The 26,966-nt window shown below is 34.5% G+C and overlaps 4 protein-coding genes, 1 long non-coding RNA gene and 1 pseudogene across 7 annotated transcripts; 4 read left to right on the forward strand and 2 right to left on the reverse strand.

The window, feature by feature from the left end:
* The first annotated feature begins 2,036 nt into the window (after positions 1-2,036).
* Positions 2,037-4,220, forward strand: LOC110815728 (BTB/POZ domain-containing protein At2g24240). The gene has a single exon (XM_022043663.2). The coding sequence runs from the start codon at positions 2,645-2,647 to the stop codon at positions 3,974-3,976; it is 1,332 nt and encodes a 443-aa protein (XP_021899355.1). The 5' UTR covers positions 2,037-2,644; the 3' UTR covers positions 3,977-4,220.
* Positions 4,221-5,231: 1,011 nt separating this feature from the next.
* Positions 5,232-10,354, reverse strand: FAD6 (fatty acid desaturase 6). 2 transcript variants are annotated; one of them, XM_022043567.2, is made up of 10 exons: positions 10,058-10,354; positions 9,897-9,951; positions 8,749-8,987; positions 8,018-8,161; positions 7,747-7,898; positions 7,113-7,235; positions 6,684-6,861; positions 6,359-6,477; positions 5,831-5,945; positions 5,232-5,597 (listed from the first exon to the last, which is right to left on the reverse strand). In XM_022043567.2, the coding sequence occupies exons 1-10, from the start codon at positions 10,094-10,096 to the stop codon at positions 5,436-5,438; spliced, it is 1,326 nt and encodes a 441-aa protein (XP_021899259.1). In that variant the 5' UTR covers positions 10,097-10,354; the 3' UTR covers positions 5,232-5,435. The 2 variants fall into 2 exon arrangements, with proteins under 2 accessions (XP_021899259.1, XP_088063388.1); XM_088207262.1 differs by lacking the exons at positions 9,897-9,951; positions 10,058-10,354 and adding an exon at positions 9,069-9,090.
* Positions 10,355-12,191: 1,837 nt separating this feature from the next.
* LOC148253129 (uncharacterized) lies at positions 12,192-16,552 on the forward strand (annotated as a pseudogene).
* Positions 16,553-18,962: 2,410 nt separating this feature from the next.
* On the forward strand, positions 18,963-21,567 carry LOC110815720 (ubiquitin-like protein ATG12). 2 transcript variants are annotated; one of them, XM_022043649.2, is made up of 6 exons: positions 18,966-19,150; positions 19,320-19,378; positions 20,110-20,178; positions 20,256-20,318; positions 20,996-21,091; positions 21,298-21,567. In XM_022043649.2, exons 1-5 carry the CDS (start codon positions 19,117-19,119, stop codon positions 21,053-21,055), a joined length of 285 nt encoding a protein of 94 aa, XP_021899341.1. In that variant the 5' UTR covers positions 18,966-19,116; the 3' UTR covers positions 21,056-21,091; positions 21,298-21,567. The 2 variants fall into 2 exon arrangements, with proteins under 2 accessions (XP_088063549.1, XP_021899341.1); XM_088207423.1 differs by lacking the exon at positions 20,996-21,091 and having other exon boundaries at positions 18,963-19,150.
* Positions 21,568-23,374: 1,807 nt separating this feature from the next.
* LOC110815719 (transcription factor MYB114-like) lies at positions 23,375-24,477 on the reverse strand. Its single transcript, XM_022043648.2, has 3 exons — positions 24,276-24,477; positions 24,028-24,157; positions 23,375-23,904 (listed from the first exon to the last, which is right to left on the reverse strand). Exons 1-3 carry the CDS (start codon positions 24,475-24,477, stop codon positions 23,583-23,585), a joined length of 654 nt encoding a protein of 217 aa, XP_021899340.1. The 3' UTR covers positions 23,375-23,582.
* On the forward strand, positions 23,530-25,411 carry LOC148253130 (uncharacterized). Its single transcript, XR_015813288.1, has 3 exons — positions 23,530-23,674; positions 23,817-23,878; positions 24,111-25,411. It is a non-coding gene; the product is annotated as an uncharacterized LOC148253130 (long non-coding RNA).
* Positions 25,412-26,966: the final 1,555 nt, after the last annotated feature.

The following is a 26,966-nucleotide window of genomic DNA, read 5'->3' on the forward strand; positions in this document are numbered from 1 at the left end:
AAATACTATATTTTTAATTACACCCAAGAATTTGAAAAGTCAAACTTTGAACGAAAATTCAAAATCATAATGGTGGAATGTGTATTAATCCACTAAATACCAAAATAAATATTATAATGAATACATATATATATATATATGTGTGTGTATATATATTACAAAAGTTATTTATGGTGATGATTCAATCTCATAGTGGAAAAATCAAAAGTTCAAAAATTAAATTTAGAGTAGCAAGAACTTTATTTTTATATATTTTAAGTAAAAATAATTTGGACATAAATAAAGGTTGTTGATTTAAATTTAAAACAAAGTTCATAAATATTGTGATAAATTATCAAATTAATTCACTTACTATAATTTGGTTCATAATATTATTTTTGTTACAATTTAATTATTATTTTTTTAAATATTTAATTTTTTATATTATAATAAGCATAGTAATCCAAACATAAAGAAAAAAAAAATTGAACTTAAAATTTTTTTTATGAAGATATTTATTTTTTTAAAAAAATAGATAAAATATGTCGATACAGTGACATCTTAATACCACTAGGAAGGAGAAAAAAATTTGAATTTACGTCCAACGTATTAAATTTACAAAAAAAATATATTTTATTTTAGTATGTATAATTTTCTTAATCTTATATAAAAGGAGATGTTTTTATTTATGAATAGACTTTTGTCTTCTATTACATAATGATTATAATTTTCAAAAGGTTGGTAAAAATTATAAAAAAACCAATAAAGCAATTTTTTTTTTTAAAGTAAATTTATTTAACTTAAAAATGTTAATTTCATGCTCACCTTTAAGTTCCCAAATACCACTTATGAAGAAAAGAATCAAGCTAACAATATATCATACATTCTAAAAGACCAACATTAATCAAACATTACCTTTTTACTTACTTACCGATGCCGCTGGGGGTTCATAGGGTTTTCTGCTACATGTGAACTAAGTATCCATTTTATTAATCAACCGGCCATCTCCATACTTCATTCGGTAATGAGCGTCCAACATATAGTCGCCTCAATACCCTATTTGATTTGAGCGTAATCAAAACAATTCTCAACCCTTTCCGATATGAGACTTCTCAGTCCCGTTCGACTAAGGATAACGTCCACAGTAGGATTATCCTATGTACCAGATCCGTACACCTTTTTTCAAGTTACATGGTAAGCCCTTTAGTTGAATAATATTACCTTACACATACATGTCCACATTACTATTTAGCCACAAAACACATTCAATATTTTTATTTCATGATTACAGGACAATAAGACAATCATTTAATAGACAATATAAACTAACACTCAATAATATGAGAAAACATAATTAAGACATTCATTTAAAACTAAACTAATGGATAATGATGAAAACGGTTGAGTAACCAATAGACAATAAGATAATAACTTAAAAAATAGGTGTTTGAACATTTTAAATTTACGAATACAAACACTTAGAATTTCAAAATTAAACAAATTAAATTCTTATGGGACAAAAAAATTGGTAAGACAATAACTTAAAAAATTAAAACTTTATATAAAATAACAAAGAACCAAATAAAATAGAGTAAATTGAATTATCACAAAAATACACAAAAATAAACCCTCTAATTTTTGTGTAATTATGTCAATAATTAATTAATTAATTTAATTATTTACATAATTAAATTAAATAATTTATTATTACCCACTTGCCAGATTCTTAGTGTCTCAATTTCTGTGTCGTTTTCTTCTCATCCCAATACAAATTAATTAAATTTAAAAATTAAAATAATTTGTTGAATTAATTTTTTAATAATAAAAATTTAAAATGACCCACAGGAGGAGCTGACTTCTTCATGGGCAGCCTCTAAGGACATTAATTGTAGAACAGTTTGATATTTTTGATACGGTACGTTCAGGATTAAATCTCGACCGTCCGATTGTTTCATGATGCATCGTGAAACGATCGGACGGCTTTCACACGAGGACGAAATAAAGCGGACGGTGGACCCCACTACAGAGAATTTGTGTTTGTATAAATCTTGGATATGCCTGAATTGAACCAAAAAAGAGGCCGAAGAGATCAAAACGAGTCAAGTTAGTTTCTTTCCTATTTAAAATCTAATCCAGCCGCTCGATTTCTCCAAATCTTCTTCGTCAATTCTCACGATATGACAATGAAATCAATCTGTCTTTAACACCCAGATCTCAATTTCATCGATTTTGGTCGTTTTTTCCTCTTTATTTGATAGATTTTCCCTCTGTTTTCGGCTTCTCAGCTTGGTTGGCTGCAGGAAGAAACTCGTCTTCTAGACTTCTCTGTTGAAGAAGAAGAAACGAGTTTTCTTTTTCGCGAGTTTACGGATTCTTTTTCCACGCTGTCCATCTTCGTCCTGTGACGCGTTTGGATTCTGTTTATATTATCAGTTAGTTGATGTTTTGATGATGAGTTGCTCTTCTGGTTTCGAGCATATCCAATTAATTCCATAAATTTCTCCCAATTTCCCTGGAAAATTTTCTTATTTTCCCTCATCTTTACGTCTTCAAATAGTAATTTTCCATCTCTGTGCTCATAACGTCTCATTTTTTTTTGCCAAAATTTCAATTCCTCTGTACACATCATACTCTCGGAATCCCTCAAATTCTTGATGAGAAACCGATGATGGGTATCCAAAAAGACAGGGTCAAATTCAACGTAGGAGGCAGAATCTTCGAAACGACTGCTACGACGCTCGCCAACGCAGGCCGGAATTCATTCTTCGGTGCTTTGTTCGATGAAAACTGGGATTTGTTGCAGGCAAACAGCCCCCAAGAATTCTTCATCGACCGAAATCCAGACTGCTTCGCCGTCCTCCTCGATCTTCTCCGCACGGGAGATCTTTACATTCCCGCCAACGTCCCCGAACGGCTCCTTTACAGAGAAGCCCTCTTTTACGGCCTGATTGATCACGTTCGATCCGCTAAATGGGGCCCTTTCGATGGCAACAGGCTATGCCTTGCACGGTCCATCACGGGCTGCGCGCCGGGAGACGGCACGGCCATTCGGGCCTCCCCCGATGGCGGCTGCTGTGTGGCGCATGGCAGTGTGGTGCATGTGTTCGACTGGATGTTAGAAGAGCATCCGCCAATCAATCTTGACTACCAGAGAGTCAATGACATGGGCTGGATCAATCCAGCCAATGTTGTGATCAGCGCTTGTGAGCGACTTGGCCGTGGAGATGGCGGCATGGGGCTGTTCAGCTCGTCTACTGGTGAGCTGAAGTACAAGTTTCAGGTCAGCCATGAGAATCAACTCAAGAGTTACACAGCTGGGGCTTTGAGTTTCAGTCATGACTACAAGATTTTCGCCAGCTGCAAAGGGAGGAGTAATGAATATGGAGTTGGAGTTTGGGACCAAGTGACAGGAAAACAAGTAGATTTTTTCTATGAAGGCCCAGGTTGGTCACTTGGTGATGCTGATAAGCTTCAATGGTTAAATGGGAGTAATTGCTTGTTGGTTGCCACTTTGTTTCCCAGAAAAGATAACTGTTATATTAGCTTACTTGATTTTAGGGAGAAGAAGATGGTGTGGTCTTGGTCTGACATTCTAGCTCCTTTAACTGTTGATGAGAAGAGGGTAAGAGATGCCATAGCCATGGAGGAAAGTAACTCTATCTGTGTTGTGAATGAGTACGAGGATTTAGGGTTTATTGACTTGAGAAGCTGGGGAGGTAGTGTGAGGTGGAGCTCAAGAAGTAGGTTGATGAAGGGGAAGATGCCTGATGAGCCTTGTTATCCAAAGCTTGCATTGCATGAAGGACAGTTATTCTCATCCATGAATGACTGTGTTTCAGTTTTCTGTGGACCTGACTGGGTGCTAACATCTCGGCTTCGAAGAAGCTATGGAGGTTCAATATGTGATTTCTCCATAGGTGGGGATCGGCTTTTTGCCTTGCATAGTGAGGAGAATGTGTTTGATATATGGGAGACTCCACCGCCTCCAATTATATGATTCTTGTCATTGTTTATTTCCTTTTCTTTGATCTGGGTATTTTTACATTCTGATACAAATAGATTTCCTCGTCTTCGTTTTAGGTTTTCAGAAGGTAAGAGATTGAACTACCAGCTACACATGATAGAGATAGAGAAGTTACCGAAAAAACAAAACCTTTAGATGTTGATTAGCGTGTTTGTGTATTGTACAGAGTTTGTTCATTTTTAAAACAGAAATGATATTACTAGCTCAGCTACCCATATATTTGCTTATGGTAACAGGGAAATGAAATGATTTATCAGCTGTCACAGCTTTGAATTTCTTCTGGTTCTGGGTTCACTTTAGAAGATGCATTCAGATTAGATAATCATATCATAAGCAGGTTCCAAACTTTTAATAGACATTTTCCACCATCTTACTCTTTTTTACTCGTGCTTTTCTTAAAGCTAATTCTTGTCTTCCCATTTGGGTTTTTAGTTCCATTTAACCTGGATTAGGGTTTCAGATTCTCTGTTCGTGTAACGGAGATCCTCTTGCTCATGTGAGCAGTTGCAACTGCTACACCAGCTGAGAGATTTATTTTAAGTTCACTTTGCATAAAGAGGTTTGGCAAAATGCTTTTTAAGTTTGGTCTTTGTCAGTTTGGAAATCATGTCTGGTTCCAATATAATTAGCTTTTTCTGGTGCACCAAATCTCATATGATCAATCATCACATGACCACATCAAAATTCCCACCTCCATTTTCTTTCTTACTTTTCTTTTCTCATTCATGGGACCTGGACAAAGTCATTAAACCAGAAAATGTGTGTGTGCGTGTGTGTGTATATATATATATATATATATGAAAGTTTTTATATCACAACTGTTTAAACTGAGGTTAAATGTTAGTGTACAATACATATATATTTTTATAAACAAAGATACTCTGTGCAAAATAAAACATTTGTCAGATGCAATATATGCAGTGTTGGCCAGTACCCTAATGCTAATATTCTATTATAAACATAAACAGAGATCTGAGTTGTATGGTCAACCAGTGCAATATACATTTTCATATTATATAAATCCAACAGCTCTCTTGACATTATCCTGAAGGAGTTATGATGATTGGAAGGGAATCCCATTTCTCAAAATCAAAACTTGTCCAATAAATTATCATCTTTTTCCAACTACCTAATAGTTTCCTTTTTTAATATATACATATATATATAATACACTGCCAGCATTTTTAATAGTCCGTATCTCTCAATGGTTAAACATCAGAGATGAATGTTCAGAGAAACTTCCTCTCAATTTCTTTTTTTCTTCTGTGTAATGAGAAAGAATTATTCAAAGAGAGAACATGTGTAATACATGTATTAGAAGGAACTGAACATATGGAAAACCAAAATAGCATGCCTAATCAACTGCCAAAAAGAAAAAAAGATAAAGAGATAAGAAATAACCAAAAGCAGTGGATCTTCGAGCCAAGAAAATTTAGGCATAGTCTGGCATCACTCTTTTGAGGAATTTAATTGGCTGAGAGTCTTCCGGGGCAAGCTTATCAAAAGCAACGTAATTTTCCTCCTTATCATAAACATGGCACACGGTCAATATTGTCTTCATCAATCGCCAATTCCATGTGGCCTCGTTTAGATACTGTCCACGACAGGGAAAGAACAAGATTGTTAGCATGGCAACATGAAATTTTGAGACCAGAAAAAGAAATAGAATAATCAACTATGAGAATTCCTCGAGTCTTTTCAATTATAAGTTCAAACCAATTATGAAACTTTAGGTTAAATTTTTTGAGGATCTTTTGAACTCGAGTGCATTTAAAAAGGGAGGATGGTGGTCGAACAATAAATGAAGTATAATTTCATTAATCCTACCTTTCCCCAGTTTTCTTGAATAGATTTGTGTGCTGCCCGCAGATTATAGCTTGGTATTCTCGAAGAAACATGATGAGGTATGTGAACATTAATATCATGGCAGAGGATCTCAATCCTGTGGAAAGAAAAATGAGGAATTTTTCTCATAGATAAGCATCTATAATGTCTCTGGATGCATAACCCATTACATATATTTACAACATGAGCCTAGTTACATGACATATCTATCGATAACCTAAAGGACAATTTGTTAGAGCCAAATTGTTTCATTTCAACATCCTTTCTTTTTATCCTTGTTTTCTCTATTTACGAGATTGGAAAAACGGGGGATTGCAGCAAATTACAAAAATTTTCCACTTCAATCATTTTGTGGGGAAATGCAGTGTCATTAGCTGTACACTGGCAAAAGCTAGCCTCTTGATACCTAACAAATCAGCTTTTAGATTTACCCTAAACTCCCTGTCAAAACGGATGGATGGGTGAAAAGAACAAGCCAGTGAATTTGTTCTACAAAATTCAGTTTCTTACCAACTAGGATAGTCACAATGAACTGTTCCATTAAGCTGAGCCTGAGCAGCATTCCATTCATCCGCATGTTTGAAGGGTATGTGGGGGGCAGTGTGATGCACCATCGTAAAAGTACTCATCTACAAGTTTTATAAAATAAAAAAGAAGAAAATGAATAATCTTTTGTCAAAAAATAATTTTTTCACATAAAAAAAGCCAATGGATCACTCAGCAGATGCAACCAGAAATCAAACTGCAGTGTCAGATCATGAAACAGTTCAAGACGTTTAATTTTTAACCATCCGATTCATTATGAAGCTAAGCCAACCAACTGTAACAACATTACCCAGAAGTGATAGCCCAACCATGGCATCAGCCAGTACTTTATCCAGCCCATAATCCCAGTCTTGAAGATGATCAATGGCCATCCAATCGCCATGAACGCAAAAACACAAGCTAAACTGATCTTCACCCTCTTAATTTCATTTGGTCTGAACTTGCTCAAATCGAAGTGCCAGATCAACCTATTAGAAAAAGATTCATAATGTTACAAGAAAATTATTTTCACCAACAATCAAGTTTCCTTCTACAGGGGACGGATTACCGAAAGATCACTTTTTTTTCTTCTTTTTTCTCCTGCTTTATACTGCATATGCTAGAAACTTATTCAAATTTTAGGAGAAGCCTTGCTTTGGTCCTCTCCTCACTCTGCCTCTGATATCTAGATATACTATAGTCTTATCTGTATAAGATTTGCCTACTATTAGTAGCATACCAGTGAGCTATGGACATCCAAGGCCGGAACGGACCATATCCAAATATTATTGCTTTGCGTAGAGCAGGAGATGAGTCAAACTCTTCTTTCCAAACCGGGTGCCAAGCTGTATCTTCAGATAACCTATTGAAATTCAAGTACAATTAAAATATCTAATATATATAAGCATCAATAAGAACGGTTAAAACTCAAAAGGTGAAAAACAAAAGGAGTTTGAAAAACTTGATTGCAACAAAAACACCTAACTTGATGACCAAACAGTAAGAAAAATATTAAATACATAGGTGTGGACGTTCATGCATGCACTGCATTAATAGCTGCAATAATGTGAAAAGCTTTCAAGTTGGATAACAAAACTAAAATATTTCTAGTGCATAAATATCATGCACAGCGCACATGTTATCAGCAAGTATCCATTTATAACTATGAATAGCATAGGTATAATAGGACACGGTTTTTTCCAACAACTAAAAAACACAAATCTAAAGGTAAATGTTTTTCATTTAGCCAGGAGACAGTATCATAACTGTGGCAGAATCAGAGATTGTAATGATAAGAAAATTCATAACTGAGGCACAAAATGGTTAAAACTTTCAGAAAAACAAATAAGAATGTTAAGCAATATCGTAATTACATGTTTGTCTTTGCGTGATGCCTGTCATGCTTAAACCGCCATGGCTCATATGGGTAGATCAGAGGCAAAAAGGCCAGAGTTCCCACAATATCTTCCAAAAGTTTATTCTTTGAAAATGATTTGTGAGCACAGTCGTGGCCTATAACAAAAAACTGAAACAGAAAACAAGAAACCACGTTAATTCCGAAAAGATGCAGCAGTAGATGCTTGTTTTAAAGGAATATATGGAAGCATCAACTGAGTAACGTAAAGAGAGTTCTCGATAGCTTACCCCTGTTACCGCAGTACCTGTCCATGCCCAGGCTAGGGGAAGTAAATACCACGGAGCTTTTGAAATCATGAAGAGTCCCAATGCATAGGAAGTAACAGATATTAAAACTGACTTCCATGCTTTCACATCATCAATCTCAAACACCTTAAGAAAAGGGGGAGAGAGAGAGAGAGAAACAGATTAAAAAATTATTTTTAGCAAATAAATTCTGGTATGAAAGTAAAGATGAATTACAATGAGGAAAACTTCTAGGCTCTACCTATTGACATACTTCTGGTGTTCTGGTATTTCATAAATCATCATCTAAATTTGGCATAGAAAATCCAACGTATGGAAATATAAAGCATGATTTAAGACCCAAGTAAAATGTTTTCATCAATCACAAAATTTCTGACTAAAAGAGAAGTAATTGGACAAAAAGAAATGAAGTGGCTTAAATAAATCTTTTTTTGTCAATAATCTTAGACCAATAAATCAAATTTGATTAATATATACTCGATCAAACACTAATTGGAAATGTCTTGAAAAACAACCTGAGGCCGATTAACCTAATATGTACATTACATCCTATTCATCTGTGAACCAAAGAGAACAATGTTTGGCTTGAAAGTTTCATCAAATGATGGGATTAAACAGGAAACTCACCCACATGAGCCATGGTCATAAAAACGGGAAAACACTAGTTACATTAGTTGAAAGCAATGCAAAGTGCAACTCCTAATAAATCTTACCTTTTTTGGAAGAGTATTGATAATATCTTTTAAAGTAACATTGTCAGGAAGAGGTTCTCCAATTTGATCGAAGCCATACTTTGCTGCTAACTGTTTCCTATACTCAGCACTGTCAGCCGAAGCAGGTGCAATTGGAGTAGCCACAGCTTGAATAAATCTAGACTTTTTTGGATAAACTAAATATGTACTACTTTTGTTTCCCTTCATAAGTAGGTTCTCCCACTTCACATGATAAATGCCTGCCAATCACAAAATAACGTGAGGAATCTGTTAAAGAAAATGCAAAAATATTCAATAGCACAACAGCGTTAAACAAGTACTATTCATGCCAGCTCCGAGTCTCAGTGATATATTCTGATTTCCTGTTGGCACCTTCTTGATTCCTTATGAAAAAAATCTTAAATAATAAAGTATTGCAATATCACAAGGCCTGATAAAATCATAGCAAACACAGGCTAAAGAATGCTAAATAATTTTAGGATGAACGTGCCATGAAGTGATCGACTTAAGTTCCAAACTGATCCAGAAGGGGTCCTACCTTCATGAGGAGAATATGACCGAATCAAAAAAATTTAACCGGATATAGAAAAGCTAGCAAAAGCACATGATATTTCACATAAGTTCTCTTTCAAAAGCACCAAACCACGGAAAATTTAGTAGTGTCTTGAAGTCACCATGTCTCCATGGTAACTTTTTAAACTTTCATTTATCTAAAAAAAAAAATAAACTTTCTAAACTTTCATAGAAATCTAATAACTTTATGTAGTGATCATATGGCATTATTTGATTGCTCCCAATATTAATCGATTCCTACATAGAATTCCAAAATTTCTACAAAATGTGTGAAAATCACTGCAAGATGTTTCAAGAAAAAAAAAAGGGCATTGCTTATGGACAATAAACAAGGTAAACTCCAGAGTCCTGAACATTATAATCCAGCAAAAAAATGCTTATCTCAACCCAATTCCATGTTTCTGCAACCAGCCCCACTTACAATTACCAGGAGAAACAAGCAAATGCAATTGAACACCATCTTCTCTATGAACACCAAGCTAATAAACCCAACTCCCCAATTGATCCCCAAGAAAAAAGAAATAACACATGGCTTCAAAACCCAAATTGGGAAAACCAGAAAACACATTACATACCTGGAGAAGAATGAGTTGCAATCTTTTGAGTCCTCAACGGCCTTTGACGGGGGCCCTGAAAAAAAAAAACAAAATAACAGAGTAACCCCATATGCATGACTTTCATATATACATATATACAATACCCACAAAGATAAATGATGAAAATTGGGAATTTGTACCATGAAAAGGAAGACAGAATCTGCAAGCCTGCAAGCCATGCGAGCAGAAATGCAGAAAGATAAATTCCCAGTTCACAAGGCCCCCTCCCCCCTCCTACCTCCTGCTCTTCCTCACTTCTTGAGCTATAAAGCAGCAATCTTTTGGAGATGCAGGAGCGTATGAGATTGAAAGAATGTGAAATAAATGAAAAAGATAGACTTTTGGTTATTTGCAGGAAAGGCGACAGAGACGAGGGTCTGAAAGGGTAGTATCCGCCTTGGCCTTTTATGGGAAGCACTAGTGGCTGGTTTCGGCCTAAACCGCCTCAAAGACTCTCGCTTGCTTTTTCTTCATGTGGTCAGCATTCCACCCTCCACCTCAGCCATTGAGATATACATATACATATTATAAATACATGTACATACATGTATATGTACACATTCATGAATAAATTCTGTATATGCCCAATATGGAATGAGGTTTAGAATGTGTTTGGAGAACTGGGGCTTTATTCTTTTCACCCAAAAGTAAGGATGTGTTTGGATTTTGGATTTTTTAAAGAAAAAATTGGATCATCTTTTTAATAAATTGTCATCTTTAATAAAAAAAAAACTAGATGAGGTATTTGAAATTTAGGCATGTGTATGTATAATTGGATTTATTATTTTTGAAAACATTATAATTTGGGTTTACATAATATTTTATTAATTAATTGTAATTTAGTTTTTAAAATGTATAAAATAATTGTTAAATATGTCACACAGAATAATTTTTTGATTATAAAATAACAAAAAGGTACAGAGTAACAACCCATGCCACTCGGTTAGCACGTTCTATGTGTTTTTCTCCTCTAATGTCTGCCGGTTGGCACGCAATTTCTATTTTCTAAAATTTTTTTTAAGGTTAGTGGAACAATGTCGAAGAATGATGATGGTCTAGCAGCACTAAAAATTGTGGATGAATAAGAGGGAGGATGGGATGTGTTTGAAGGGGCTTTGAGGGAACTTGAATCTTATGAACTTTGTTTGGTTGGTCGATTCCTGACAGAAGTTGTGATTAGGTTTGAACCTATGAGGAACACCCTAGCTAACATTTGGCATCTTTTAGGGGGTGTAAATATTAAAGATCTTGGAGGCAGCTGATACCTGTTTAGATTTTTCTATGAAGTAGATATTCGACGTAGTATATCCGGTGGTCTGTGGACTTTTAACAATCATATGCTCGTGTCACATTGGTTGAGATAAGGTGAAAACCCTTGGAAAGTTGATTTATTTAAATATTATTTTTGGGTATAAGTCCACTCGTTACCAGAGGGATGTTTCTTAGAATTCATGGCGTGTCAGTTTGGTGAATTTTTGGGTGGTTTTGTTGAGAATGATCCTAAACACTATGGTAATGGTAGTCCGATGTTTATGAGGATAAGGTGACTGTGGACGTTCGACGCCCTTTGCTCCGATGGAAAAAATTGAATTTGCAAAACAGGGAATCTGTGTATTCCATGTTCAGTTATGAACGACTAAGGACTTTCTGTTACTTATGCGGTAAAATGGGGCACTCTGATCAATTTTGTTAGTTGCTTCTCCTCCTACTTGGGCTATCTATCCAGCCGAGATGGGATGATTCCCTCTGTGCCCTACCTCGTCAGAATTCTCAACCAAAAAGCCTGTGGTTACGAGATGATCAGGGGGCTCTGGTTGACAAGTTGAAGGTGGTTACTCAAGATGGTGAGATAGTTAATCAACGATTTTCAATTTTCCAGGCCCAGCCATCACTTCCGATATTATTGGGAGCTGGAAATTTGAAAGTGAGGCTGGTGTATGGTGTGACTGATGAGTCTTTGGGCCAGTTGCCCCTCATGGGTCGGACTTGTCATGTTGACATGGCCACACCAAAAGCCTAGTCCCTTGTCCTCCCTTCGAAAGATGTGGATATGACCTCAGATGAAAGTAAGAAATAAATGAGACTGAGTATACGGGGAAAGGAAGGACAGTTATCGAAACTAATGAGTTTGAATTCAAATGGCACAAATAACACACAAAAAACTGAGAGATCAGCGAGTTCTGTTATGCAGGCTCACCGGGCACAATGAAGATCTTAAGTTAGAACTGTCGGAGGCTTGGTAATCCCTGAGCAGTTCTCTCTCTTCACGAACTTATGAAGAAATTTGAGCTAGATGTATTTTTCCTTGTTGAAACACTTGTTGACAGAAGAAAGTTAGAGAGCATAAAAGTTCAATTGGGTTTTACTAGTATGTTTGGGGTGGACAAAGTTGGTCGAAGTGGTGGGCTTAGACTGTTCTGGCTGTAAAATTATATGTTATCTATAATCTTGTATTCTAGCAATCCTGTAGATACCAAAATATAAACAACTAATGGGAGGGAGTGACTGCTAAGGGGCTATTATGGTATGCTGAATAGAAATTGCAGAAGGGAAACGTAATAATTACTAGAATATCTTTTTCGCGGTCGTTAACTTTCCTGGGCTGTTATTGGGTACTTTTGTAACGACCCCGGAAATAAAAAGGAAATGTATATATTTATTCTAAGTGCGGAAGCGAAATAAAATAGATTATGATTAACATCTCTTACACAATAACCAAAACGAATTAAACGTATGAAAGAATAAACTAACTTAAAGGAAATACTATGAATGAATGTTATAAGGAAAACTAATAAATTCTTTAGCTTCTACTCGCCGTTTCTGCAGAACAGGCTCGGGAACCAAGTCTTCCTTATCTGAAATGGTTAAGTAAGGAATAAGCTACACTAGCCCAGTAAAGACATCACACTATCTCACTGTCACATAAGTAAAAGTTGGTAGAAAATAAAAACGATCAATGGAGCATAATTTATAACAAACTCATTTATCAATAATAAAACCATTTACTGTCCACCTAGCTCGGTGAGATTTATAAAAATAATTTATGAAAACAATTACATCATAAGCATCATAAGATCACGCACACTCTATAACATAACACATATCATACTTTTGTATTTCAATCATCAGACAACAAATTTCCTCTTTTATCAGCCTACTAGTATCCATGGGGATCCATAAGGGGTCCCCGCTACACGTGAACCATTCAGATTAATAACTTAATTCCAGGGCCATCCCCATACTTCGTCCGGTATGGGCACCAAAACTATAAACCTCAATACCCTGTCCGGTATGAGGTGAAACGAGCCGTCTCCATACCCCGTCCGATATGGGTGCCAAAACACATAAAGTCTCCATACCCCGTCCGATATGAGAGACTACGTTCCCGGTAGGGTTCCCTATGGACCCGGTTTATCCACCATCTCCCAGGATATCTAGTCAGGCTGTCGAAATTATCCATTTATCAATTCACATACCTTTTTTTATTCTTTTCTTAATCTCAATTATCCAATCAAACATAAACACGTAAACCAGTAATGGACACCAAATAAGGCAACACAGCATCGAGTTCACAATGATTCAAACCATAATAAATGAAACAATGATTCATGCATACGAAACCATAAAATAAACACATCAGGCATCATACTGCATTTAAAACTGTAAAATAAATCAAACAACACCTGACCGAAAAATACATCAGATTCGGGCTATATTAGCAACTTTAATTAATTATACATATCTATTAATTCATAAATATCGTTTTATCATTTATTAAGCTTTAATGCTGTAATAGGAAATAGGATGAGAGATCCTTACTTGTTTCGGAGTCTGAAATCGGGTTCTCACTGCGCCTATGGGCAGTCCCTAGATTTCCTGAATTTTTTCTCGGAAACTGAAACACACTTCCAGTACCTGTATATGTCCCAAAAAAAAAATCCCAAAATCAGACCCAGGGCCCTTTCGGCCAATTTTAAAATTCCGGCACGGCGGCTCCACCGTGCTCCGGGGACGGCGTCGCCGCCCGTAGCGGCGATCCTCATCGGGTTGGCCGTTTTCGGCCGAATTCGACCAAACTTGTATTGGTTCCTGTGATAAAACACCCCTAGGGCCCTCGATGGGCCAAAAAATTATAGAAAACCGAGGCTTACTAGCGGCGGGGCTCTTGGGTGCGGCAGCTCCTCCGGCGCGAGTTGCGGTTTGGTGTTTTGCTCCTATCAATCTGTAGAGAAAATGACGGTGGTATAAAAATTACATCGAACGGGAACTAGGAAGGGCCTCATCGGAGGAAAAAACTGAGGAAATCTGCGGCGACGTCGTTGGGCTTCGGCTGTATTTTCTGGCAAATTGACCAGTAGTTTGGCTCCGATTTGACCACAGGGAGGTTCAGCATCAAAAAACGAGCCAATGAGAGAAATTTTACCTCGTTTGGTGGCCGAAAAATCCTCCGGTACGGCGGCAGGTGGCGGCGGCCGGTCCTCCAGTGGCTGAGTCATCTTCTCCGGTGAGGGTTCTGGCGGCTAGGGTTTGTGGTTGGGTGTGGATGTTATTATTTATAATCCTCTCCTTTTAATCTGAGCCATCCATCATGATTTAATCTGGGCTGTCTGATCGCGATTAAATTAGAAATAAATATGGAGCGTCCATCGCGATGCGATCTGAACCGTCCGTGCGTAATCAAATCTGGACCGTTCGCACGCATGAGATCTGGGCCGTCCGTACACGCGGGAACGGATCTGGGCCGTCCGATCGCGCGCACGCGAATCACCCACGTGTCTCCGTCCCGTGTGGCTTCCCGCATCAGCATCCCTGTCATGCGGCGTGTCCTGGTTGGTCGGGGCTGCTGACCGGGCTGCTGACGTGACGCTATTTTTTTAAATTGTGTTTTGACCCCCGATTTTCGATTTTCTTTTCAAAAACATCCCCAGAATCTAAATTTTCACCCCTTTGTTTCCAATTTCAATTTCAATTAAATCCCAAAAATAATTTTACCCCATTTTATTATTATTATTATTTTTATTTCTATTAAATTAAATTAAATTAAATTAAAACCTTATAAATTAATTATTAAAATAAAATAAAATAAAAAAAATTCTAAATTAAATTAAAATAAAATAAAAATAAAAATAAAAGAAAAATCTTTGGGTGTTACAACTTTAATGACGTTCTTTCTGTGTTTGACAAGGAGGGGGGAACGACCCCATCATTCTCTCTTATGAAGGGTTTCCAAGAAATTCTTGGCCGGTGTAACTTAGCATATATGCCTCTCTTTGGATATGGTTTTACTTAGACTAGGGGATGGGCTACTCAGAAAATACAGGAATGGATTGACAGATATGTGGTGAATGAAGCATGGTCTAAAATGTTTCTGAATGCAGGATAGGAAAATGTATATGCCCCTATTTCGGATCATTCCCCGATTCTTCTTTTATGTGATTACTTACCCAAAAGACATCCCATAAGATCGTTTAAGTTTGAGAATGCTTGTCTAATGGAACCCACTATCAACGACAAGATAATACGGAGTTGGCAACAAAGTAATGAATATGATATTATGTAGAAGATTTCGAACTGTGGACAATCTTTAGAGGCTTGGGAATCATCTTTGGTATATAATTTTGGCTGCAAGAAACGGTAGTTGTATGATAGGTTTACTTAGGTATGCAAATTTCCATTAAATTATCCCTCTAAGCACCTTGCCAAGTTGAATAGAGCATTTATAAAGATGCTGGAGTAGGAAGAATGTTACTGGAGATAATGAGCTAAGTTTTTTTTTGTTATCTTAGGGACATAGAAATTCAAGATTCTTTCATAGACAAGCCTCAAAGTGTCGTCGTCAAAATTCTATTACTGCTCTTAGAGATGTAAATGGGGTATGGATACGAAATGAATCAGCTATACAGCTACATGTAATTAAGTATTTCAAAGGTTTGTTTTCTTCGTCTAGAGAAAATGGGAATAGAGTCATAGAGAAGATTATTTCTAAAGTTTCTATGGAGAATAATGAATGATTGTTACAATTGTTGAGTGTGGAAGAGATCAAAGTGGCTGTTGTTCATATGAATCCGGATAAAGCTCTAGGTCCAGATGGGATGAATCCAGCTTTCTTTCAAAAATTCTGGAATACTGTTGGTGCTGAGGTAGTCCAATAATGTCAATCATGGTTTACCATGAATGATTTTTTATCATCATTTAATCACACCAATATAGTGCTTATTTCAAAAAAGGACTATTCTGAATCAGTTAGAAACCTTCGGTTGATTTCTTTGTATAATATTCTCTACAAGATATACTCTAAGGCACTAGTAAATAGACTCAAATGGCTTTTTTCGGGTATTATAGTAGAAGAACAATCGACCTTTATGCTTGAGAGGTGTATAACTAACAACATCTTGGTGGCTTTTGAAACAATTCATAAGATGAAACATTTATGTATACAGAGGGGTTATGAGATGGCCATTAAAGTGGATATAAGTAAGGCAAATGATAGTGTGAAATGGGAATTTCTTGAAGCTATGCTTTTAAAATTTGGTTTTCATACTAGATGGGTACAATTGATTATGCGGTGTGCTCAATCATTTGTTTACATGGTTAAGTTAAATGACCATGAAATTGGACCTGTTATTCCATATTAAGGTTTATGGCAGAGGGACCCGTTGTCACCTTATCTCTTTTTTTTTTTATGTTTGGAAGGTTTGTCATCTCTCTTTAAATAAGCAGAATCCGGGTGTAATTCATGGTGTTCGTATTTGTCGTAACAGTCCTTTCATATCTCATCTTCTGTTTATCGATGATTCTTTCTTTTTCTTCCAGGCCACGGTGGAGGAATGTTCTATTGTTAAAAGGATCCTTCATGAATATGAGTTGGCGTTCGGACAGGTTGTTAACTTCTTAAAGTTGAGTATTTTCTTTAATAAAAACACTCTTGTTGAACTGCGTCATTGTCTGCAAAATGTAATGGGTATTTCAAATCCTTTAGATCATGAGCGTTATCTAGATTTGCCTTCTCTAATCGACAAAAATAAAAAAAAAACAAGTCTTTGATTTTCTAAGAAAGTTCTTAGTCCGAAAGTTGAATAGTTGGAGTCATAGACATCTTTCTCAAGTTGGACATGAAATTCTACTAAAATCGGTGGCTTAGGCACTACCAACTTTCTGTACGAGTGTTTTTTAGCTTTCAAAGTCTCTAGTTGATAAGCTGCAGAAGATGATGAACAGTTACTAGTGGGATTCAAAATATGCTGCTAATAGGGGTATGAATTAGATGTCTTGGGATAAATTATGTAAGAAGAAAGAGTGGGGTGGAATGGGCTTTCGGTATTTATATGAGTTTAATCTTGCAATGTTAGGTAAGCAGTTATGGATAATGTTAACTGCTCCTCATGCACTGGTATTGAGAGTCTTTAAAGCCAAATATTTCTCCAATGGCGATATTACAAGGTCGGCACTGAGAAGTAATCTTAGTTTTTGCTAGAGAAGTCTTCGTGCAGCAAAATCATTGATAATTTTTTGTCTGCATTGGATTATTGGTAATGTAACAAATGTGAGTGTCTGGAATGATTCGTGGCTGCCTAGAGACATGGACTATATGGTTAGAAACATGTGTCTATTAGGTTTGAAATTGATCGTTGTTGGGGATCTCATGATGGAAGATTATGGAGAATGGAACTCTGATATAGTGAAAGGAATTTTTTATGAAGAAGAAGTTGAACTTATTCTAAGCATTCAGTTAAGTTATCACTGCCAGTCAGATAAGCTGATTTGGGCCCCCTCTATTGACGGTCATTATTCAATGAAATCAGCATATAATCTTTTTATGTCCACCGATAAAGATATAAGTTTCTATGATTGTCTTTGTTGGAAGCAAATTTGGAGTGCATCGGTCCCCCCGAAAGTTAAGTCTTTTATTTGGCATTTGTTAACAAATTCTTTACCGATTCAGAGAAGGTTGCAGGAAAAAGGAATGGATATAACAGCAAAGTGCCCTTGTTGTGATAATACGAAGACTCTGTTTCATGTTTTTTTTTTTATTGTGATAAGGCTGTTGCGTGTATGCAAAAGTTGAGTTTTTCTCATCTACAGTTGGCACCTCAGAATGTTGTTCACTGAATTCGGTTTCATAGTAGAGGACTGTAAAATGATGCTAAAGAAAATACCTAATATTTATATTAGATGAGTGAACAAACAAAATAATAAAGTGACCCATCATTTAACTAGAGCCTCATGTGATCATCGTATATTTTATGTTTGAGAATCTACCCTAATTGATATATCTATTTTACTAAATGTGTAATGTAAATATTTTGTTTAAAAAAAAAAAAACAAAACAACTCACGCAACTTCAAAAGCATAGTTAAAAAATTAATAATTTAAAAACATAATTGCTATTTAATCTTTAACTAATGCAATTGTTACAAGCCATAGTCAAATGTCTTTTTATTTTATAATATATTATAAATTAACAATATATAATAATTATTTTAATTAAATTACAGATTTAATTATTAAATATTAATAATTTATAATAATTAAATAAATTAAAATTTTAAAAAAATTATTATATTTTTAAAGTAAATAAATATTTCAATTTGTTTTCAAATTTTGTTTCTTAAAAGTATCATTAAATTTAATTTTAATTATATAAACTAGAACGCGTAATTTTTTCAGTCACGTTTTTTTTTTTTTTTAATAAATAAATAAATTTTCAGTAAGAGGACGTCGTCAATTCCACCGTCACCACCTCCCTCTCCCAATTTTTGCTTTTTTTCAAACAAAATAAATTTCACGTGGTCTATAATGAATTTTCCCCTCTATTCAAAGTAAACGTCTGAAAATAAAAATTCCTAAAAAGTCATCCAAAAAATTGACAGCCACTCACTCCGTTAATATTAATATTTTGACTGGCCGTTAAATGGGCCAAATTGGACTGGGCCGGGTTTCGTAATTCAAATTGGGCCGGTTCATTATTAATTCGGGTCGGGTTAAGTTCGTACATGAATGGCCTGGCCCATATTTGATAAACTGAAAGAGCCCACAGATGACTGAATAAGTGGAAATAACAAATTCCTTCTTAGAGCTAGCAAATCCGTATCCAGAAGAAAAAACCACCGATGAACGGATTCTGACAGAGTGGCGGACGAGTTAATGGTGGTCAACTCGTAAATCGGCGTTTCTTTTCCGCGCAATCTCGGTATTGATCATGGCAAGCGACTCACCAAGTTCTGTTCGGAAAGGTTAGTTAAAAAAGCACGTATTGATGATGATGAGGCGCTGCTTAGGTTTGGATTTTAATTGACTAATGCGCTCGTTTTAGATTCAGTGGTAGTTGTGTTTCTTCAACTTCTTCCAAGGATGATTTTCGATTTTTTTGTTGAATCTTATTCGAATTGCAATTTGATGTAGTTGTTGTTCATTTAAGAGCCACCGGTGATGCTCCCATACTCAAGCAAGCTAAGTTCAAGGTATCTACTTCATTGGGAAATGGCTTAGCAATTATAGAATTTGTCTTCTGTTTGTATGTACATAGGGGAGAAGAAGATCTCACCCGGAACCTAGGGGGATTTATGTTGGTATAATTTTTAAGCACATGAATTCTTAGAGTATGTTAGATTTAGGTGTGCGTTGCTTCATTATAACAATCATTATGAACAATCAGTTCTTACAGGATGATCATTTTTGGGGTTTCAAAGCTAGGAGCATAGCTTCAGTATGAAGACTCAGAAATTTTGCATCTGGCCGCATTTTATACATGGTTTTTTTTATCATAGATCAATGCATTATTTTCATTAATGCTGTTCAGACTTATGGTTTAACTAATAGGCAAAAGCATGTGTAGCTAATTTAGATCTTGCCTAGTATGCTAACTCTAGCACTTATCTCCAAGTTTTTGAGTATGAATTAAACACAATTGCAGTAGTAATTGGCTTTTAGGCCTTAGATCCACTACTCAAGCACCGGTGCTGTTATGCTACTATATTTATTAGCGGCTATTTGGTAGATCTTTTATAAATTAGCATTAGGAAATCGAGATATCCTATTTCCTGTTCTTTTTTTTTTTTGGGAAGAGAATCTCTGTTTTCAGGTAATATTATTTGAAATAAATTTTCCATAAGAGTCTGATTGTTGCCATTTGGTATAGTGGTTTATGGGTATCATTGAGATATTGATATCTAGATCCTTTTTAATGTTGCAGATACTGGGAAATGACAAGTTCGTGAAAGTGATTGACTTTCTGAGACGACAACTTCACCGGGATACATTGGTAGCTGACTTCTCTGTTGTTTTTTAGGACTTAAGATTATCTATTGGTTTTCTAGTACTGAGTTCTGTTCTTTGTAGTTCGTCTATGTCAACAGTGCATTCTCACCAAACCCTGATGAATCAGTTATTGATCTTTACAATGTAAGTTAACTTGAAATATTTAATTATTTTTATGTGATTTTTTCTTCAGTTCTTACAAATTTATGTTGAGAACTTAACAGTATTCCATTTTCCATTTATTACACTCCTATGTTTAAGACTATATCCATTCTATTATAAGATGGATTATAAATCCTTAACTCTTGAGGAAATTTTTGTTGCTGTTAGTTAATTACTGCCTTTTCATTCTTTCAACCTACATCCAACAGGAACAAGTAAGAAGGATTTAGTAAAAGAACTATTTAATTTTCATTCTCAAAATCGTGGAATAATCTTCTCTGTTGTCCTTTTGTGAATAGATCTTCTCATTGCGCTTCTAGTCTCTAAGGATGAGACAACCTTTTAGCATATGCTTGGAGAATTCAAGTATTTTATATGCTATTAGCTCAATCCTACATTAAGGGTTATCTGTAATCATGAACTCTAAAATATATTTTGTATATTTCAAAGTCTTTAGATTCATGCATTTGAACTATTTCAACAACATGCTTTTCTCCTTTTGAGATGTTTTCAGTTAACTTATCTTGGAAATTAATTTCAATTCCTCCTGCAGTCCTGCAGAAATGTGCTGATTTTTACTTTTGCTGTGCTCCTTACTACTCTGTGTGTGTGTATTAAAGGAGCTTCATTACTTACCCACTGCTGGTTTTACCCCGCAGAATTTTGGTTTTGATGGGAAATTGGTTGTCAATTATGCTTGTTCCATGGCATGGGGCTAACTCAGTAATAGGGGCTGTGTAGAAGCTGTTCATATTGTAAGTGCATCATTTGCTTAAAGTTCCAATTAATTGTTCCTCGGAAAAGTGATAGGATAGTTTTCTATGCCATGTCTTGCTCACTGAAATTATGTTCTTTGTTCCACAAAATAAAAAATTAGAAATGATGATATGTAAGTTTCAAATTGATTTGATGCTAGTTTCTGTTTTTTTCTCTTTTTCTTATTCAAGTCTTTTAAATGCAGGATCTGAACCTGTAAATGATCTGAGCCAACAAGCCTACTACTGCCTCACAGAGTTGAACTCCGCTATAATGGAATTTAGGCTGTGCATAATTTGTTTAGATTGAAATGTGAAGTAAATAACTAAAGATAAAATATTCTTACAATTTTGCATCCTGCTTTTTTCTTCTATTCGAGAATCACGAGCTGTCAATGATTTCTATTTTCGGTCTTAAGTGATGTTCCATTATCTTACCATGACCAGTAAAATTGAGTGATTTAAATTGCTTCCCATGTATTATTGCCACCAAAATTTAGTTGTACTTTTAGTTGAATTGGTTGAAATAGGGAACTTTGTTCAGGAGTGAGAAAGACAAGTGAATAATGTTCATCTTCTGTTCATCTTAAAAGCAATTATCTTTCGGTGGTATATTGAGACAAAAGGTATCCCTGATAGACAGAACCAAACCAAGGGTGCTACTGTGGTGTTGCTTAGGACACTCATGTTTCAAGCCCTGTGATGATTATTCAACATCCTTGAGTAATTTAATAACTTAAAATACTAGTCACTTAAACATTATGTAGGATTCAGATAGTTGTATGATATTAGATGATTACTGGGCAGTTATTAAATTAGTATAGAAGGATTAGAAATTTTCTTACCATTGATAAGTAGAAACCAACTAAAAATGCTTTTAGACAAAAGCTATTAGATGCTTTTAGTCACTGAAGGTAATTGATTTTTTTTTTTTTTGAGATAAGTCACTGAAGGTAATTGATAAGACAAAACTAACATGCAGTATCCATTTGCAGGATCTCAACTGGGTGAACTGCATTTGAACTAGAATCTTATTTATAGTCAGTCTCAGAGTCTTGACATTAGGGGAATATATTCCCATAGAATATATTTCTATATAGGGATGCAGTCTGCACATGTAATTCAATTGGGACCCAAAATTGGCTGGCAGGACCCTGTACCCTACAGAATGAATTATTGAGGGGTATAAGCTTTGTTATTCAAATTCATTTTGACTTTGAGTTATTTTTTCTTGGATCCTGTGTCTTGCTCGGTAAATTTCAGTTACTTGGAGCTGTAATTCTCACTTTGATCAAGTAATTAGAAGCCTGTGCAGCTCCCTGTGAGGCCAGACAAAGTAACCCGTAAAAGGGAATGCCACCAGTTGCAGAATGAAAGGTTTGCATGTGGTGATTTATTATATATTTATTGTGATGTCAAAGATCTAAAGTACACAGATGAGGATCTATTTCCGTACGTAAGCAATTTATGATGCATGCTCATGCATGCAAAAGAGTTACGTTGCTTGGATCACATAGCTTTTTATGAGAATAAATTGGAATATATTTTATGTAGTTATTTTTTTTTAACTTTTTATGAATAAAGTTATATTGTTCTTGACAATTTTAATTTTAATTTTTTGGTTAATTTATAGTTTTACTTCTATCTCACACTAATCTTAACATAACTTACATAATTTATTGCCTTTGATTAGTCCTCTGCCATCTTGCATTTTTTAATAGTGAGTATTTAAGTTCAACCTCTTACAAAAAATTATTTAGATGTAAACTATTTTGTTTTTTGTAGCAAGAGAATTCTTAGACCAGCTTTAATATATCAAGATTGAATAACATCCTTAATAATTTCAAGTGTGCATTTCTCTCTAAATCAATTTCGTGCATTCGGTATTTTCAAAAATTTATATATAAGAATTGAAACTTTATTAAATAGATTTAGTAGCAGATATTAGGAAATAAAGTTATACCGTGTTTGGTTTATTTTTTATTCAGTCCTTGTTTTAGTCTTTTGTATAATTTGTTGAAACATGATTTATTGTACTTAAGTTATGTATATTGCTGCTTTAGTTTATATATAGGAGGAATACATTTAAAGGTATGAAATGAAATTTTCCTAGTGAATTTTTTGATTTAACAGTAAGACTATTGAGCTTTAACATACTGAAATTAAATTTCTTAAGAAGGATCTAAATGGAGCAGTCCTTCACATTAATCTAATACATTTAGTATTTTACTTCTGGAGTACTAAGTACTAGAATTAAAACCATATAATCACAGTAGAGAAAACTGAAATAATTACTGTGAATTATTGTTCGAAGTTTATGTAGATTGAGTAGCAGTGATTTAAGGTTAACAAACACACTTGAAACAAAGATTTAATTGAAACAAGTAGACATGCTGTGTGAACTTTTTGTATCATGCTAAAAAAGCTGCACACAAACATAAACCCTTGAGTACTAATCAACTTAATTTCCATGCCAAACAAGCCCTTAGAATCAAAGCTGAACAAATCTACTCATCCACTCCAAGTTCAGTGGGTCCTCATTGGAAAAATCAAAGAAATCATCAACATTAAAGCTCCCTGAGGGTGAGCCTTCCCCTCCATTACAGCCATTAATCTCTTCTTCCTTCATTACTTCTAAATTAATCTCCTTGCTCTCCATTACTTTTCTTTTTTCACCAACATACATTTCTCTGATTTCTGAAGCTCCACTTTGTCTGTCTTTCAGCTCTATCTTCTTGCTCAAATGAGAATTCCAGTAGTTCTTTATCTCGTTGTCGGTTCGCCCGGGTAATCTTCCAGCAATCAGAGACCACCTAATTAACACAGCTTGCTTACTTTAGAAAGAACCCATTGTATATAATATAATCATTATCATCATCACCATCGTACACACACAAGCACACATATATATAAATACATATATATGTATATATAACCTGTTTCCAAGAAGTTTATGAAGCCTAAGTATCAAATCTTCTTCTTGTTCTGATATATTGCCTCTCTTGATGTTTGGTCTCAGATAATTCATCCATCGTAGCCTGCAACTCTTGCCACACCTATTGAGACCTGCAGCCCAAGAAAACATCAAATGAGAGGTACCATTCAAGCCATTTGTATAATGTCTCTTCCATCTTTGTAGTATATAGAACAAGAAAGTGAAAAGAAAAAGAGAAAGAAAGAAAACCTGCTTTGGCTGCAATTATCTTCCACCTTTTGGTCCCATGAATTGCAATAACCTCAGCCAGTTTTCTATCTTCTTCTGCTGTCCATGTTCCTTTATTGACATCCTTTTTAGTAGTGGACATGTCTTTCAGTACTGCTTCTTCAAGTGGCTTCATTATCATTTCACCTTTAATGTTCTCATCATGGTCTACTTTACGACCCATCTTTTCTTCTTCTTTAATTTCTCCTTTACTATAAATATATAGATTGGACTTCTGAGCTACGGGCTCTCTGGTTAATTCTCTTGGGGATTCTGTATCATCTAACCTTCTTGGTGGAAGTGAAGAACCTCAACTACCCTTTATATAGATACAAGCAGTAGCCTATACAGAATTGAAGGACAGTGAATATCACGGAATTGATGATTGTATAATGACTGGTGTCAGAGATTGTGAAAGTTTTATGTAAAAGATAATAAATTAGGCTGGATTGTTAGCTAGAGACTAGATAGAAATTAGAAAAGGTCACATTCTTTTCCCTTATTTACACATTAAAAATCAATAATAGGAGCAAATGGGTATGCATATCAGCTTTAGGGAAAAAGAAGAAAGCAGAAAAAGGGTTAAATAAAAAGGTCTGTAAGTCAGATACCTCTTTAATCAGATTCCCAAGTACTACAATATGTAACTTGTGTTATTCTTGGCAGAAGGTCATTGTAGGATTTGTCCTCACTTGCTGGAAAAGTTATTCCATATGGTTGACACGACATGCATGGTTCATTCTTCAAATTAGTTTTGTCGTGTCATTGCATTTTTTTTTTTTTAAGCTATGGTGATTTTTGTTAGGAGAAAAATTACTGATATGATTATGATCATCAAATAAAACTTTGTTGTTGAATACAAAAATATTTATTGATATGGAGTTTGGTATTAGGAAGAAATTGGGTGGGATGATAGAAGTGTGTTTGTATATGTAGAGACAAAGGAGATGAATTCAATATTATTTGTATGGAATTCTGAGAATTGGGAACTGTGGCAGACATTTGTTTGTCTTTGGAAGATTATGCATTTTAAATCCATGAAAAAGGAACAGAAGAACACAAAAATTCATTGTGTTGTTGAGTGCTTATAAATGTAATATAGTAAATTTTTTGTAAGAGATTATAAGTTTGAGTTAGGACGAGAAATTTTGCGTTTTTATTAAAAAATTATTTTATAATGAATATATATATATAACTTAATTAATAAAATATATATATATATTTATTAAAAGAATATTAATACTTTTAATTTATTCTCTCTCTCTCTTACCCTATCATTTTGAGCTAAAGGTTAAATACTATTAAATTTACATCATATCAAAAAAGCATATAATTTAGGAGTATATGTATATGTATATGTATCTCCCAATTAAAGTACATCCAAAAAGTCATCAAAGTTTGAATTTGAGTAACTTCGAGCCAAAAGTGAGATTCTTATTGATTCATTCTTAGCTACATGACAATGAAATTTTTATTACTCTTATAAATTAATTACCTTTTTGAGTCCAAAGTATTTGAAATGTGATTCTAGGAGTTTCTCACTCTATTACTTATATTCAACCAAGTAAGTCAAAATATATTTATAATTTATAAAAATAAGTCTCTCTATCATAGATATATATATATATATGTATATTCTAATACGTTCGCTATTATTGTTAAGTGTGTTTGAATTCATTAATCAAATATGTAGGCTACCGTTCTAATATAGTGAATTGATTAAATAATTCATTTTAATAAAAAAATGAGTAAAATTTATCATAAATTATTATTAAAACATTCTTTTAATACGAAAATATAAATAGTTTAATTAATTATTCAAATAATAATGTAAATTTTACGTAACTATCTAAAACTAATTTTTCGGTGATCAAATTTAAAAATTCTTGGTTGAATTAGTGATTATGTACTATGAAATTAGATTTTAAGAGTCATATATTGCATTTGGAGGAGATTATATGAACAAATATATACATATGTGTGTGTGTGTATATATATGTATGTATTTCCTAAAATGGGTTATGAATGATATGTGAGTTTGTTGGGTGACTACTTGTATAAGGTTTGTTTATAATGAAGGATTAGGTGAAAATAAGTAGTAGTTTGTTGAAGTGAAGAGTATGGACAAGGGTGATGATTCCAAAAACACATGGAATTTTTGAATTGTGGTACCACCCATAATCACCCTTGTCCCCATCTCCTTTTCTACATTGTCATTCATGTCAGCTTTTAACTCTAACAAATACATTCACATATATATACACATATATATACATATATAGATAATTTTTCACATTGCAAAATTTTTAAAGTCAAGGCCTTTATCTTTTGTTCTCTTCCCTATGGATCTTCATAGGCTCGGTCAACCAATTCATACACACACACATACATTCATATATATATATATATATGTATGTATATATTGTATAGATTCAAGGAGAGGAATAAACTATCCCCTCTATGAAAAGTTGACCCCTCTCATATTTTTCTTAATGTAATTCTTTTTGTAAATTTTATAACAATATAAATTTTTTTTAAGAAAAGACATAACCTCATGACTCATGATTTAAACGTGTATTCTTACAAAACATGATATAAATATTCAAAATTTTAAAAAATATGAATTATATGATTCAACTCTATAGCATGAAATTAATATATAGATATTTATTA

The sequence above is a fragment of the Carica papaya genome, chromosome 7 (assembly GCF_054855325.1).
Source record: "Carica papaya isolate Zhongbai chromosome 7, ASM5485532v1, whole genome shotgun sequence".
Classification (NCBI taxonomy): Eukaryota; Viridiplantae; Streptophyta; class Magnoliopsida; order Brassicales; family Caricaceae; genus Carica; species Carica papaya.